We start from the raw sequence: 14735 nt of genomic DNA on the forward strand, positions 1-14735 counted from the left end.
CCGACAAGTTGGTTTAGAAAGACACGTAAGCAATCACTATAACATATTTATTAGAAAACGTTTCGGTCCTGGGACCTTGATATATATATATGTCGTGCCGAATAGGCAGAACTTGCGATCTTGGCTTAAATAGCAACGCTCATCTTGCCATATAGGACAAGTGAAAATTTGTGTATGCAATAATTTCGCCAAAATCATTCTGAACCTAACGAAAAAAATATATTTCACTGTGTTTGTTTAGTATTAAATTATTGTAAACAAATCTAAAATATATTTAGTTAGGTTAGGCTAAAATAAATTGTTCTTGTTGTAATAAGGTTAGGTAAGTTTTCTAAGATTCTTTTGGTGCAAAATTATAAATTTTTACATTAACATTAATGAAAAAAATATATCTTTAAACGTACAAGAGAAAATTTTAGAAAGGACTTAATTTTAAATGAGTTCTTGCTAATTGACCAGTTTTATATATTATATATATATATATATATATATATATATATATATATATATGTCGTGCCGAATAGGTAAAACTGGTCAGTTAGCAAGAACTCATTTAAAATTAATTCCTATCTAAAATTTTCTCTTAAATATTTAAAGACTTTTTTTTTCACTTATGTAAATGTAAAAAATAATATTTTTTTACCAAAAGAACCTTAGAAAACTTACCTAACCTTATTATGACAAGCGCAATTTAATTAAGTCTAATCCAACTAAATATGTTTTAGACAAGTTTACAATAATTTAATAATAAACAACCACAATGAAATATATTTTTTTCGTTAGGTTCGGAATGATTTTTCCGAAATTATTGCATACACAAATTTTTGCTTACCTTGTTCGGCAAGAAGAGCGTTGCTATTTAAGCTAGAATCGCAAGTTTTACTATTCGGCACACGATATATATATATATATATATATATATATATATATATATATATATATATATATATATATATATATATATATATATATATATATATATATATATATATATATATATATATATATATACATATATATATATATATATATATATATATATATATATATATATATATATATATATATATATATATATATATATATATATATATATATATATATGTATGTATATATATATATATATATATATATATATATATATATATATATATATATATATATATATATATATATAGATAGATAGATAGATAGATATATATATATTATTATTATTATTTCCTTCTGACCAGGGATCATCAGCCTACCCACGGGGTCTGTACGGAGAACCTTTGAACACAAGCTTGAAGAACTTCCCAAACACCCCCCGCAACAGTCTCATCATGAACAACAACATGAAGAACAAGCTGAACAACGAGAACATGGACAATGTGAGTACTAGAGGGTGTTCATAAGTGTTGTGTTGACAGGTATGGATACTGGAGTGGCAGAAGGAGCTCTCTGTCGCCACGTTACTCTCTTGTCTCTAGCTTTGTGACTCGATAAAGCTGTGCCTTGAGCGAAACGTTGCTGTGGTGATAGCTTTGTTCAGCTACTTTTTTTTTTGTCTTAAAACAATTGTTTTGTTTGGGTTTGAAGCCTGTCAATTGCACGAGGGTTATTAAGACTGCATGTCACCTGTACACCACCAGTACATACACTGAGATATACACGCATACACACACTTCCCAGTGTAGATACAGAGATAAACACGTCTCATTGTATTTACACTGAGAGATATACACATCTCAGTGTATATATAATATATACACTGAAAGATGCACACGCCTCAGTGCATGCACACTGAGCAGTGCACATCTCTCAGTAGCAGAGATGTGTATAATCTCAGCGTATATACCCTGAAAGATGAGCATCTCTCGGTGTATATACCTTTGTTCTAAGTAGAGGAAGTGTGTGTGTGTGTGTGTGTGTGTGTTAGCGTTTCCCACACAAAACACCACCTATCACACGCATAGTGTAACAAGCACCCAGCAGAGCTAGATGTTTTACCTTGATCCGAGTACATACAGTGGTGTGCTTCCCAGACTCCACACAAACTCTCTCCTCCTGGTCCCCCACCCTTGCTTAATGAGGTTTCAAGCCTGTCGACTACAGCGTGGATCGCTAAGGCTGTACCTCCCCACCTCACCAGCAGTCAAGAATACTCAAATCCCCAAGACAGGGATTACAGTACACTCTCAGCATGTATACACAGACATACACCTCAGAGTGTGTATATATTCAGTGTTGTGGTGCACGTTTATCACGACTTAAAATGCGCCTCGCTTTTTACAAATAAATTTTATTAATAATGTCCGCTAGCTTTCAGAGCTTTTCACAGATTTAGAAAATAAAAATTCGTCTAAAAAAAATTATACAATTTGTTGACATTTAATTATACGAAATTATATATTTTTAGTTTAAATATTTTCCTAACCAGACCCTTATTGAAATTATTAAATATTTTAGTATATATATATATATATATATATATATATATATATATATATATATATATATATATATATATATATATATATATATATATATATATATATATATATATATATACATAAATGTGAATAAATGTGTCTCACTGTGGTAATGTGTCCTAAACATGTGTTTTTTGTTTGCATCCCTATGTGTCGTGGCTGTGTCGTTACAATTGTCACTGTGTTGATATCTGCACGACGACGTACGATCACTTCGACGACGACAACACGTCACGATGCCGCAAAAACAACCTACATACGAAAATATCACCCCTCCCCCCCCCCAAAAAAAAAAAACGTAAATTCATAACAACGTCACTGTAACGTCACAACTGTGTCACTGAAACGTCACAACCACGTCACTAAAACGTGACAACGTCGTCACAACCACGTCACTAAAACGTCACAACCACGTCACTAAAACGTGACAACGTCGTCACAACCACATCACTAAAACATCACAACCACGTCACTAAAACGTCACAACGACGTCACGACACTCACATCAAAACTACGACATCAAATTATTCACTCGTATCAACAATGACAAAAATATAAAAATTAAATAAAATGTAAAAAAAAATCGCAACAAAAACAACAACAATAACATTAACACAAACATCAACAATAACATTAACACAAACATCAACAATAATATTAACACAAACATCAACAATAACATTAACACAAACATCAACAATAATATTAACACAAACATCAACAATAACATTAACACAAACATCAACAATAACATTAACACAAACATCAACAATAACATTAACACAAACATCAACAATAACATTAACACAAACATCAACAATAATATTAACACAAACATCAACAATAACATTAACACAAACATCAACAAGCAATAATGTTAGAAACTCGCAAGTAACATTAACACAAACATCAACGCATTCAACTGCAATAACGTTGCACAAGGCATTCAGCAATAACATTAACACAAACATCACAATAACGTTAACACAGAGCATCAGCAATAACATTACAAACATCAACGTAACATTACAAACATCAGCATTCACAACGTAATAACATTGGCGAGCATCAACAATAACGTTGAACATGAGCATCAACAATCTTATTAACGCACATCAAGCAAGTAACGCACAAGCATCAGCAATGCATTAACACACATTCAGCAATAACTTAACGACATCAGCAGTAACGTTGGCACAGAGCATCAGCACAACGTTAGCACAGGCATCGCATCATTAACTTAGCGTACATTGCACAGGCATCAGCAAGTAAGTAGGCACAGAGGCATCAAGCAATAACAATTAAGGCACAGGCATCAGCAGTGCAATTGGCACACAGACATCAACGTAATGCGAGCACAACAATAACAACAACAACAACAACAACAACAACAACAACAACAACAAAAGCAGATCAAGAAAAAGAAGAGTAACATAAGGAGATTCTCCAAGGATGTAAGTTGTTCCTTCACATTACACCTGGTCATCCTTCATATTACACCTGGTCATCCTTCATATTACACCTGGTCATCCTTCACATTACACCTGGTCATCCTTCACATTACACCTGGTCATCCTTCATATTACACCTGGTCATCCTTCATATTACACCTGGTCATCCTTCACATTACACCTGGTCATCCTTCATATTACACCTGGTCATCCTTCATATTACACCTGGTCATCCTTCACATTACACCTGGTCATCCTTCATATTACACCTGGTCATCCTTCATATTACACCTGGTCATCCTTCATATTACACCTGGTCATCCTTCATATTACACCTGGTCATCCTTCACATTACACCTGGTCATCCTTCATATTACACCTGGTCATCCTTCATATTACACCTGGCCATCCTTCATATTACACCTGGTCATCCTTCATATTACACCTGGTCATCCTTCACATTACACCTGGTCATCCTTCACATTACACCTGGCCATCCTTCATATTACACCTGGTCATCCTTCATATTACACCTGGTCATCCTTCATATTACACCTGGTCATCCTTCATATTACACCTGGCCATCCTTCATATTACACCTGGTCATCCTTCACATCACACCTGGTCATCCTTCACATTACACCTGGCCATCCTTCATATTACACCTGGTCATCCTTCATATTACACCTGGTCATCCTTCATATTACACCTGGTCATCCTTCATATTACACCTGGCCATCCTTCATATTACACCTGGTCATCCTTCATATTACACCTGGTCATCCTTCACATTACACCTGGTCATCCTTCATATTACACCTGGTCATCCTTCATATTACACCTGGCCATCCTTCATATTACACCTGGTCATCCTTCATATTACACCTGGTCATCCTTCACATTACACCTGGTCATCCTTCACATTACACCTGGCCATCCTTCAAATTACACCTGGTCATCCTTCATATTACACCTGGTCATCCTTCATATTACACCTGGCCATCCTTCATATTACACCTGGTCATCCTTCACATTACACCTGGTCATCCTTCACATTACACCTGGCCATCCTTCATATTACACCTGGTCATCCTTCACATTACAAATGGTCATCCTTCACATTACACCTGGTCATCCTTCATATTACACCTGGTCATCCTTCATATTACACCTGGTCATCCTTCATATTACACCTGGCCATCCTTCATATTACACCTGGTCATCCTTCATATTACACCTGGCCATCCTTCATATTACACCTGGTCATCCTTCACATTACACCTGGTCATCCTTCACATTACAGCTGGTCATCCTTCATATTACACCTGGTCATCCTTCATATTACACCTGGCCATCCTTCATATTACACCTGGTCATCCTTCACATTACACCTGGTCATCCTTCATATTACACCTGGCCATCCTTCATATTACACCTGGCCATCCTTCATATTACACCTTGTCATCCTTCACATTACACCTGGTCATCCTTCATATTACACCTGGCCATCCTTCATATTACACCTGGTCATCCTTCATATTACACCTGGCCATCCTTCATATTACACCTGGTCATCCTTCACATTACACCTGGTCATCCTTCACATTACACCTGGTCATCCTTCATATTACACCTGGCCATCCTTCATATTACACCTGGTCATCCTTCACATTACACCTGGTCATCCTTCATATTACACCTGGTCATCCTTCACATTACACCTGGCCATCCTTCACATTACACCTGGCCATCCTTCATATTACACCTGGTCATCCTTCACATTACACCTGGTCATCCTTCACATTACACCTGGTCATCCTTCACATTACACCTGGTCATCCTTCACATTACACCTGGTCATCCTTCACGTTACACCTGGTCATCCTTCACATTACACCTGGTCATCCTTCACATTACACCTGGTCATCCTTCACATTACACCTGGTCATCCTTCACATTACACCTGGTCATCCTTCACATTACACCTGGTCATCCTTCACATTACACCTGGTCATCCTTCACATTACACCTGGTCATCCTTCACATTACACCTGGTCATCCTTCACATTACACCTGGTCATCCCTCATAGTACACCTGGTCATCCTTCACATTACACCTGGTCATCCCTCATAGTACACCTGGTCATCCTTCACATTACACCTGGTCATCCTTCACATTACACCTGGTCATCCTTCACATTACACCTGGTCATCCTTCACATTACACCTGGTCATCCTTCACATTACACCTGGTCATCCTTCACATTACACCTGGTCATCCTTCACATTACACCTGGTCATCCTTCACATTACACCTGGTCATCCTTCATATTACACCTGGTCATCCTTCACATTACACCTGGTCATCCTTCACATTACACCTGGTCATCCTTCACATTACACCTGGTCATCCCTCATAGTACACCTGGTCATCCTTCACATTACACCTGGTCATCCTTCATATTACACCTGGTCATCCTTCACATTACACCTGGTCATCCTTCACATTACACCTGGTCATCCTTCACATTACACCTCGTCATCCTTCATATTACACCTGGTCATCCTTCATATTACACCTTGTCATCCTTCACATTACACCTGGTCATCCTTCACATTACACCTGGTCATCCTTCATATTACACCTGGTCATCCTTCACATTACACCTGGTCATCCTTCACATTACACCTGGTCATCCTTCATATTACACCTGGTCATCCTTCATATTACACCTGGTCATCCTTCACATTACACCCGGTCATCCTTCACATTACACCTGGTCATCCTTCATATTACACCTGGTCATCCTTCACATTACACCTGGTCATCCTTCACATTACACCTGGTCATCCTTCACATTACACCTGGTCATCCTTCATATTACATCTGGTCATCCTTCACATTACACCTGGTCGTCCTTCACATTACACCTGGTCATCCTTCACATTACACCTGGTCATCCTTCATATTACACCTGGTCATCCTTCACATTACACCTGGTCATCCTTCACATTACACCTGGTCATCCTTCACATTACACCTGGTCATCCTTCATATTACACCTGGTCATCCTTCATATTACACCTGGTCATCCTTCACATTACACCTGGTCATCCTTCACATTACACCTGGTCATCCCTCACAGTACACCTGGTCATCCTTCATATTACACCTGGTCATCCTTCATATTACACCTGGTCATCCTTCATATTACACCTGGTCATCCTTCATATTACACCTGGTCATCCTTCACATTACACCTGGTCATCCTTCACATTACACCTGGTCATCCTTCACATTACACCTGGTCATCCTTCACATTACACCTGGTCATCCTTCACATTACACCTGGTCATCCTTCACATTACACCTGGTCATCCTTCACATTACACCTGGCCATCCTTCACATTACACCTGGCCATCCTTCACATTACACCTGGTCATCCTTCACATTACACCTGGTCATCCTTCACATTACACCTGGTCATCCTTCACATTACACCTGGTCATCCTTCACATTACACCTGGTCATCCTTCACATTACACCTGGTCATCCTTCACATTACACCTGGTCATCCTTCACATTACACCTGGTCATCCTTCACATTACACCTGGCCATCCTTCACATTACACCTGGTCATCCTTCACATTACACCTGGTCATCCTTCACATTACACCTGGTCATCCTTCACATTACACCTGGTCGTGCTTCACATTACACCTGGTCATCCTTCACATTACACCTGGTCATCCTTCACATTACACCTGGTCATCCTTCACATTACACCTGGTCATCCTTCACATTACACCTGGCCATCCTTCACATTACACCTGGTCATGCTTCACATTACACCTGGTCATCCTTCACATTACACCTGGTCATCCTTCACATTACACCTGGTCATCCCTCACAGTACACCTGGTCATCCTTCACATTACACCTGGTCATCCCTCACAGTACACCTGGTCATCCTTCATATTACACCTGGTCATCCTTCATATTACACCTGGTCATCCTTCATATTACACCTGGTCATCCTTCATATTACACCTGGCCATCCTTCACATTACACCTGGTCATCCTTCACATTACACCTGGTCATCCTTCACATTACACCTGGTCATCCTTCACATTACACCTGGTCATCCTTCACATTACACCTGGTCATCCTTCACATTACACCTGGTCATCCTTCACATTACACCTGGTCATCCTTCACATTACACCTGGTCATCCTTCACATTACACCTGGTCATCCTTCACATTACACCTGGTCATCCTTCACATTACACCTGGTCATCCTTCACATTACACCTGGTCATCCTTCACATTACACCTGGTCATCCTTCACATTACACCTGGTCATCCTTCACATTACACCTGGTCATCCTTCACATTACACCTGGCCATCCTTCACATTACACCTGGTCATCCTTCACATTACACCTGGTCATCCTTCACATTACACCTGGTCATCCTTCACATTACACCTGGTCATCCTTCACATTACACCTGGTCATCCTTCACATTACACCTGGCCATCCTTCACATTACACCTGGTCATCCTTCACATTACACCTGGCCATCCTTCACATTACACCTGGTCATCCTTCACATTACACCTGGTCATCCTTCACATTACACCTGGTCATCCTTCACATTACACCTGGTCATGCTTCACATTACACCTGGTCATCCTTCACATTACACCTGGTCATCCTTCACATTACACCTGGTCATCCTTCACATTACACCTGGTCATCCTTCACATTACACCTGGTCATCCTTCACATTACACCTGGTCATCCTTCACATTACACCTGGTCATCCTTCACATTACACCTGGTCATCCTTCACATTACACCTGGTCATCCTTCACATTACACCTGGTCATCCTTCACATTACACCTGGTCATCCTTCACATTACACCTGGTCATCCTTCACATTACACCTGGTCATCCTTCACATTACACCTGGTCATCCTTCACATTACACCTGGTCATCCTTCACATTACACCTGGTCATCCTTCACATTACACCTGGTCATCCTTCACATTACACCTGGTCATCCTTCACATTACACCTGGTCATCCATCACAGTACACCTGGTCATCCTTCACATTACACCTGGTCATCCTTCACAATACACCTGGTCATCCTTCACATTACACCTGGTCATCCTTCACATTACACACCTGGTCATCCTTCACATTACACCTGGTCATCCTTCACATTACACCTGGTCATCCTTCACATTACACCTGGTCATCCTTCACATTACACCTGGTCATCCTTCACATTACACCTGGTCATCCTTCACATTACACCTGGCCATCCTTCACATTACACCTGGTCATCCTTCACATTACACCTGGTCATCCTTCACATTACACCTGGTCATCCTTCACATTACACCTGGTCATCCTTCACATTACACCTGGTCATCCTTCACATTACACCTGGTCATCCTTCACATTACACCTGGTCATCCTTCACATTACACCTGGCCATCCTTCACATTACACCTGGTCATCCTTCACATTACACCTGGTCATCCTTCACATTACACCTGGTCATCCTTCACATTACACCTGGTCATCCTTCACATTACACCTGGTCATCCTTCACATTACACCTGGTCATCCTTCACATTACACCTGGTCATCCTTCACATTACACCTGGTCATCCTTCACATTACACCTGGTCATCCTTCACATTACACCTGGTCATCCTTCACATTACACCTGGACATCCTTCACATTACACCTGGTCATCCTTCACATTACACCTGGTCATCCTTCACATTACACCTGGTCATCCTTCACATTACACACATTACACCTGGTCATCCTTCACATTACACCTGGTCATCCTTCACATTACACCTGGTCATCCTTCACATTACACCTGGTCATCCTTCACATTACACCTGGTCATCCTTCACATTACACCTGGTCATCCTTCACATTACACCTGGTCATCCTTCACATTACACCTGGTCATCCTTCACATTACACCTGGTCATCCTTCACTTACACCTGGTCATCCTTCACATTACACCTGGTCATCCTTCACATTACACCTGGTCATCCTTCACATTACACCTGGTCATCCTTCACATTACACCTGGTCATCCTTCACATTACACCTGGTCATCCTTCACATTACACCTGGTCATCCTTCACATTACACCTGGTCATCCTTCACATTACACCTGGTCATCCTTCACATTACACCTGGTCATCCTTCACATTACACCTGGTCATCCTTCACATTACACCTGGTCATCCTTCACATTACACCTGGTCATCCTTCACATTACACCTGGTCATCCTTCACATTACACCTGGTCATCCTTCACATTACACCTGGTCATCCTTCACATTACACCTGGTCATCCTTCACATTACACCTGGTCATCCTTCACATTACACCTGGTCATCCTTCACATTACACCTGGTCATCCTTCACATTACACCTGGTCATCCTTCACATTACACCTGGTCATCCTTCACATTACACCTGGTCATCCTTCACATTACACCTGGTCATCCTTCACATTACACCTGGTCATCCTTCACATTACACCTGGTCATCCTTCACATTACACCTGGTCATCCTTCACATTACACCTGGTCATCCTTCACATTACACCTGGTCATCCTTCACATTACACCTGGTCATCCTTCACATTACACCTGGTCATCCTTCACATTACACCTGGTCATCCTTCACATTACACCTGGTCATCCTTCACATTACACCTGGTCATCCTTCACATTACACCTGGTCATCCTTCACATTACACCTGGTCATCCTTCACATTACACCTGGTCATCCTTCACATTACACCTGGTCATGGTCATCCTTCACATTACACCTTGTCATCCTTCACATTACACCTGGTCATCCTTCACATTACACCTGGTCATCCTTCACATTACACCTGGTCATCCTTCACATTACACCTGGTCATCCTTCACATTACACCTGGCCATCCTTCACATTACACCTGGTCATCCTTCACATTACACCACATCCTTCACATTACACCTGGTCATCCTTCACATTACACCTGGCCATCCTTCACATTACACCTGGTCATCCTTCACATTACACCTGGTCATCCTTCACATTACACCTGGTCATCCTTCACATTACACCTGGTCATCCTTCACATTACACCTGGTCATCCTTCACATTACACCTGGTCATCCTTCACATTACACCTGGTCATCCTTCACATTACACCTGGTCATCCTTCACATTACACCTGGTCATCCTTCACATTACACCTGGTCATCCTTCACATTACACCTGGCCATCCTTCACATTACACCTGGTCATCCTTCACATTACACCTGGTCATCCTTCACATTACACCTGGTCATCCTTCACATTACACCTGGCCATCCTTCACATTACACCTGGCCATCCTTCACATTACACCTGGTCATCCTTCACATTACACCTGGTCATCCTTCACATTACACCTGGTCATCCTTCACATTACACCTGGTCATCCTTCACATTACACCTGGTCATCCTTCACATTACACCTGGTCATCCTTCACATTACACCTGGTCATCCTTCACATTACACCTGGTCATCCTTCACATTACACCTGGTCATCCTTCACATTACACCTGGTCATCCTTCACATTACACCTGGTCATCCTTCACATTACACCTGGTCATGCTTCACATTACACCTGGTCATCCTTCACATTACACCTGGTCATCCTTCACATTACACCTGGTCATCCTTCACATTACACCTGGTCATCCTTCACATTACACCTGGTACACCTGGTCCTTCACATTACACCTGGTCATCCTTCACATTACACCTGGTCATCCTTCACATTACACCTGGTCATCCTTCACATTACACCTGGTCATCCTTCACATTACACCTGGTCATCCTTCACATTACACCTGGTCATCCTTCACATTACACCTGGTCATCCTTCACATTACACCTGGTCATCCTTCACATTACACCTGGTCATCCTTCACATTACACCTGGTCATCCTTCCTACACCTGGTCATCCTTCACATTACACCTGGCCATCCTTCACATTACACCTGGCCATCCTTCACATTACACCTGGTCATCCTTCACATTACACCTGGTCATCCTTCACATTACACCTCATCCTTCACATTACACCTGGTCATCCTTCACATTACACCTGGTCATCCTTCACATTACACCTGGTCATCCTTCACATTACACCTGGTCATCCCTCATAGTACACCTGGTCATCCTTCACATTACACCTGGTCATCCTTCACATTACACCTGGTCATCCTTCACATTACACCTGGTCATCCTTCACATTACACCTGGTCATCCTTCACATTACACCTGGTCATCCTTCACATTACACCTGGTCATCCTTCACATTACACCTGGTCATCCTTCACATTACACCTGGTTACTCTTATTGTTTCAAAAAAAATATATTTTTAATGCATCTTAATTCACTTCTTTCTCACATAATTAAGGTTCTTAACGTATCGTAAAAGTCTTACCCCGCCAGCTGTTTCAGTCTTTTAAATCCTTATTAAGTCTTGAAGACTGACCTCCCAGGGGAAAATGAATAAATTTTTATCAATTATGAGACTAGACTGTGAAAAAATTGTGAAATTCCAAGCACTCTCGTGAATTCTCACATTATTAGTTTTTCTGCATATATATATATATATATATATATATATATATATATATATATATATATATATATATATATATATATATATATATATATATATATATATATATATATATATATATATATATATGTATATATATATATATATATATATATATATATATATATATATATATATATATATATATATATATATATATATATATATATATATATATATATGTCGTGCCGAATATGTGAAACTGGTTAGTTAGCAAGAACTCTTTTAAAATTATGTCCTTTCTGAATTTTTCTCTTATATGTTTAAATATATATTTTTTTCATGAATGATAATATAAAAATTTTTAATTTTGCACCAAAAGAATCTTAGAAAACTTACCTAACCTTATTATAACAAGAACAATTTATTTTAGCCTAACCCAACTTAATATATTTTAGATTTGTTTACAGTAATTTAATATTAAACAGACACAGTGAAATATATTTTTTTCGTTAGGTACAGAATAATTTTGGCGAAATTATTGCATACACAAATTTTCACTTGTCCTATATGGCAAGATATGTTTCATCTCTCTGTCTCTCTTAATCATTATTTGTTTTTATATAATAATTAGTCATTATAAATCATAATTTTTAAACCCACAAATCTATGTTTTCGAATATTTTTATTTTTAATTTTATTTTTAATAAAATAATACGAGAAAAACACCTATGCAATGGTTTAGAAGATTTATATGAACGTTGAACATAAACCTGGCTCAAGTGTGACCAATGATGTGACGCTCAAGTGTGACCAATGATGTGACACCACACATATATTTTTGATGGAACTTATCTATAAAAAAAATCAAATAGATGTGTCTCTTTTTTTCCAGAACTTAGACACAATTTTTAGGTTAAATATGTAACTTTTAATACAGAACTTGGATGTTGGTTATGCCAGGGGAAGAGTGTCTTTCTTCCAGAACTTGACGTTTTCCATTTTTGTCCTCTCTCTCTCTCTCTCTCTCTCTCTCTCTCTCTCTCTCTCTCTCTCTCTCTCTCTCTCTCTCTCTCTCTCTCTCTCTCTCTCTCTCTCTCTCTCTCTCTCTCTCTTTCTCTTTCTCTCTCTTAACGTTAGGTTAAGGATCCCTAGCTTTATTGACAAGCTGTTTACAGGTTAAGGATTCCTAACTTTATTGGCAAGCTAAGAGCTGTTACCTACATCAGCTCGTTTGAAAACATTTTTATTGTTATGAGACATACAAGTAGGGAACAGGATGAAGTTGGAGCCATCTGTGGGCCAACATTTTCATTTGATCAACTGACTTTATCTCGTTGACATCACAATGCTGTACGAATGTGTTCCATACCCGAGTCATCCTGAGGATAAATGATCTCAGATGGAGTGATGTTCTGGAGAAGGGTACAGCCAGAGTGAAGTTGCTGCTTTCTGCCCGTCTTGTGGTATAGAATCTTGCTTTTCGCTGTCTTCGAAGTGGATTCAAGTGCGGTACTTTGACAATGTTGGCCTTGTACACAACAGTAAGTCCACCCATATCCCTCCTGTGTTGAAGGATTTGCTGAAATGACAGATCTGTCAGGATGGGTCCAGGCGAGAGATGAGACGTCTTGCTCTGTTCTCTACTGTCAAGCAGTCGCAGATGAGAGGGGGGGGGGGCAGGCAAATCAAGAAAGTGGAGAATACTCAAGGTGTGAGCGTACTTGTGCCTCATACAGAATCTTGAAACCCCTACTCTTTCTCTCTCCTCTTCTCCAGAACTGTCAGAGAAGTGATTGCCAACTGATCGACCAGTCACATGCCACAGGTTTAAGAGGGGTGTTCTCCGACTGACCATTCGAAATTCCATTCTCATGATCCTTCACGAAGTCCAGGTCCTTGCTGAGAGGCGCACGATACAGATGTTTGATGCAGTACCTGGGCGCATGATGGTACAAGTGCTTGATGCAGTACCTGGGCGCATGATGGTATGATGGTACAAGTGCTGGATGCAGTACCTGGGCGCATGATGGTACAAGTACTTGATACAGTACCTGGACGCACGATGGTACAAGTGCTTGAAGCAGTACCTGGGCGCATGACGGTACAAGTGCTTGATGCAGTACCTGGGCGCATGATGGTGCAAGT

General features: G+C 40.0%; 1 protein-coding gene across 3 annotated transcripts in view; it reads left to right on the top strand.

Annotated features, from left to right (window-relative positions):
- Nucleotides 1-1235: 1235 nt before the first annotated feature.
- The window catches only part of synr (sayonara), a 95684-nt gene continuing 82184 nt past the window's right edge, over nucleotides 1236-14735 (top strand). For 2 of the 3 annotated variants that reach the window (XM_070088127.1, XM_070088129.1), the window contains exons 1-2: nucleotides 1236-1370; nucleotides 3884-3925. In XM_070088127.1, coding sequence (XP_069944228.1) covers nucleotides 1323-1370; nucleotides 3884-3925 — 90 coding nt within the window. In that variant the 5' untranslated portion in view covers nucleotides 1236-1322. The remainder of the gene's footprint in view (nucleotides 1371-3883; nucleotides 3926-14735) is intronic. The other variant, XM_070088128.1, reaches the window with a different exon arrangement.

The sequence above is a fragment of the Cherax quadricarinatus genome, chromosome 23, assembly GCF_038502225.1.
Source record: "Cherax quadricarinatus isolate ZL_2023a chromosome 23, ASM3850222v1, whole genome shotgun sequence".
Lineage (NCBI taxonomy): Eukaryota > Metazoa > Arthropoda > Malacostraca > Decapoda > Parastacidae > Cherax > Cherax quadricarinatus.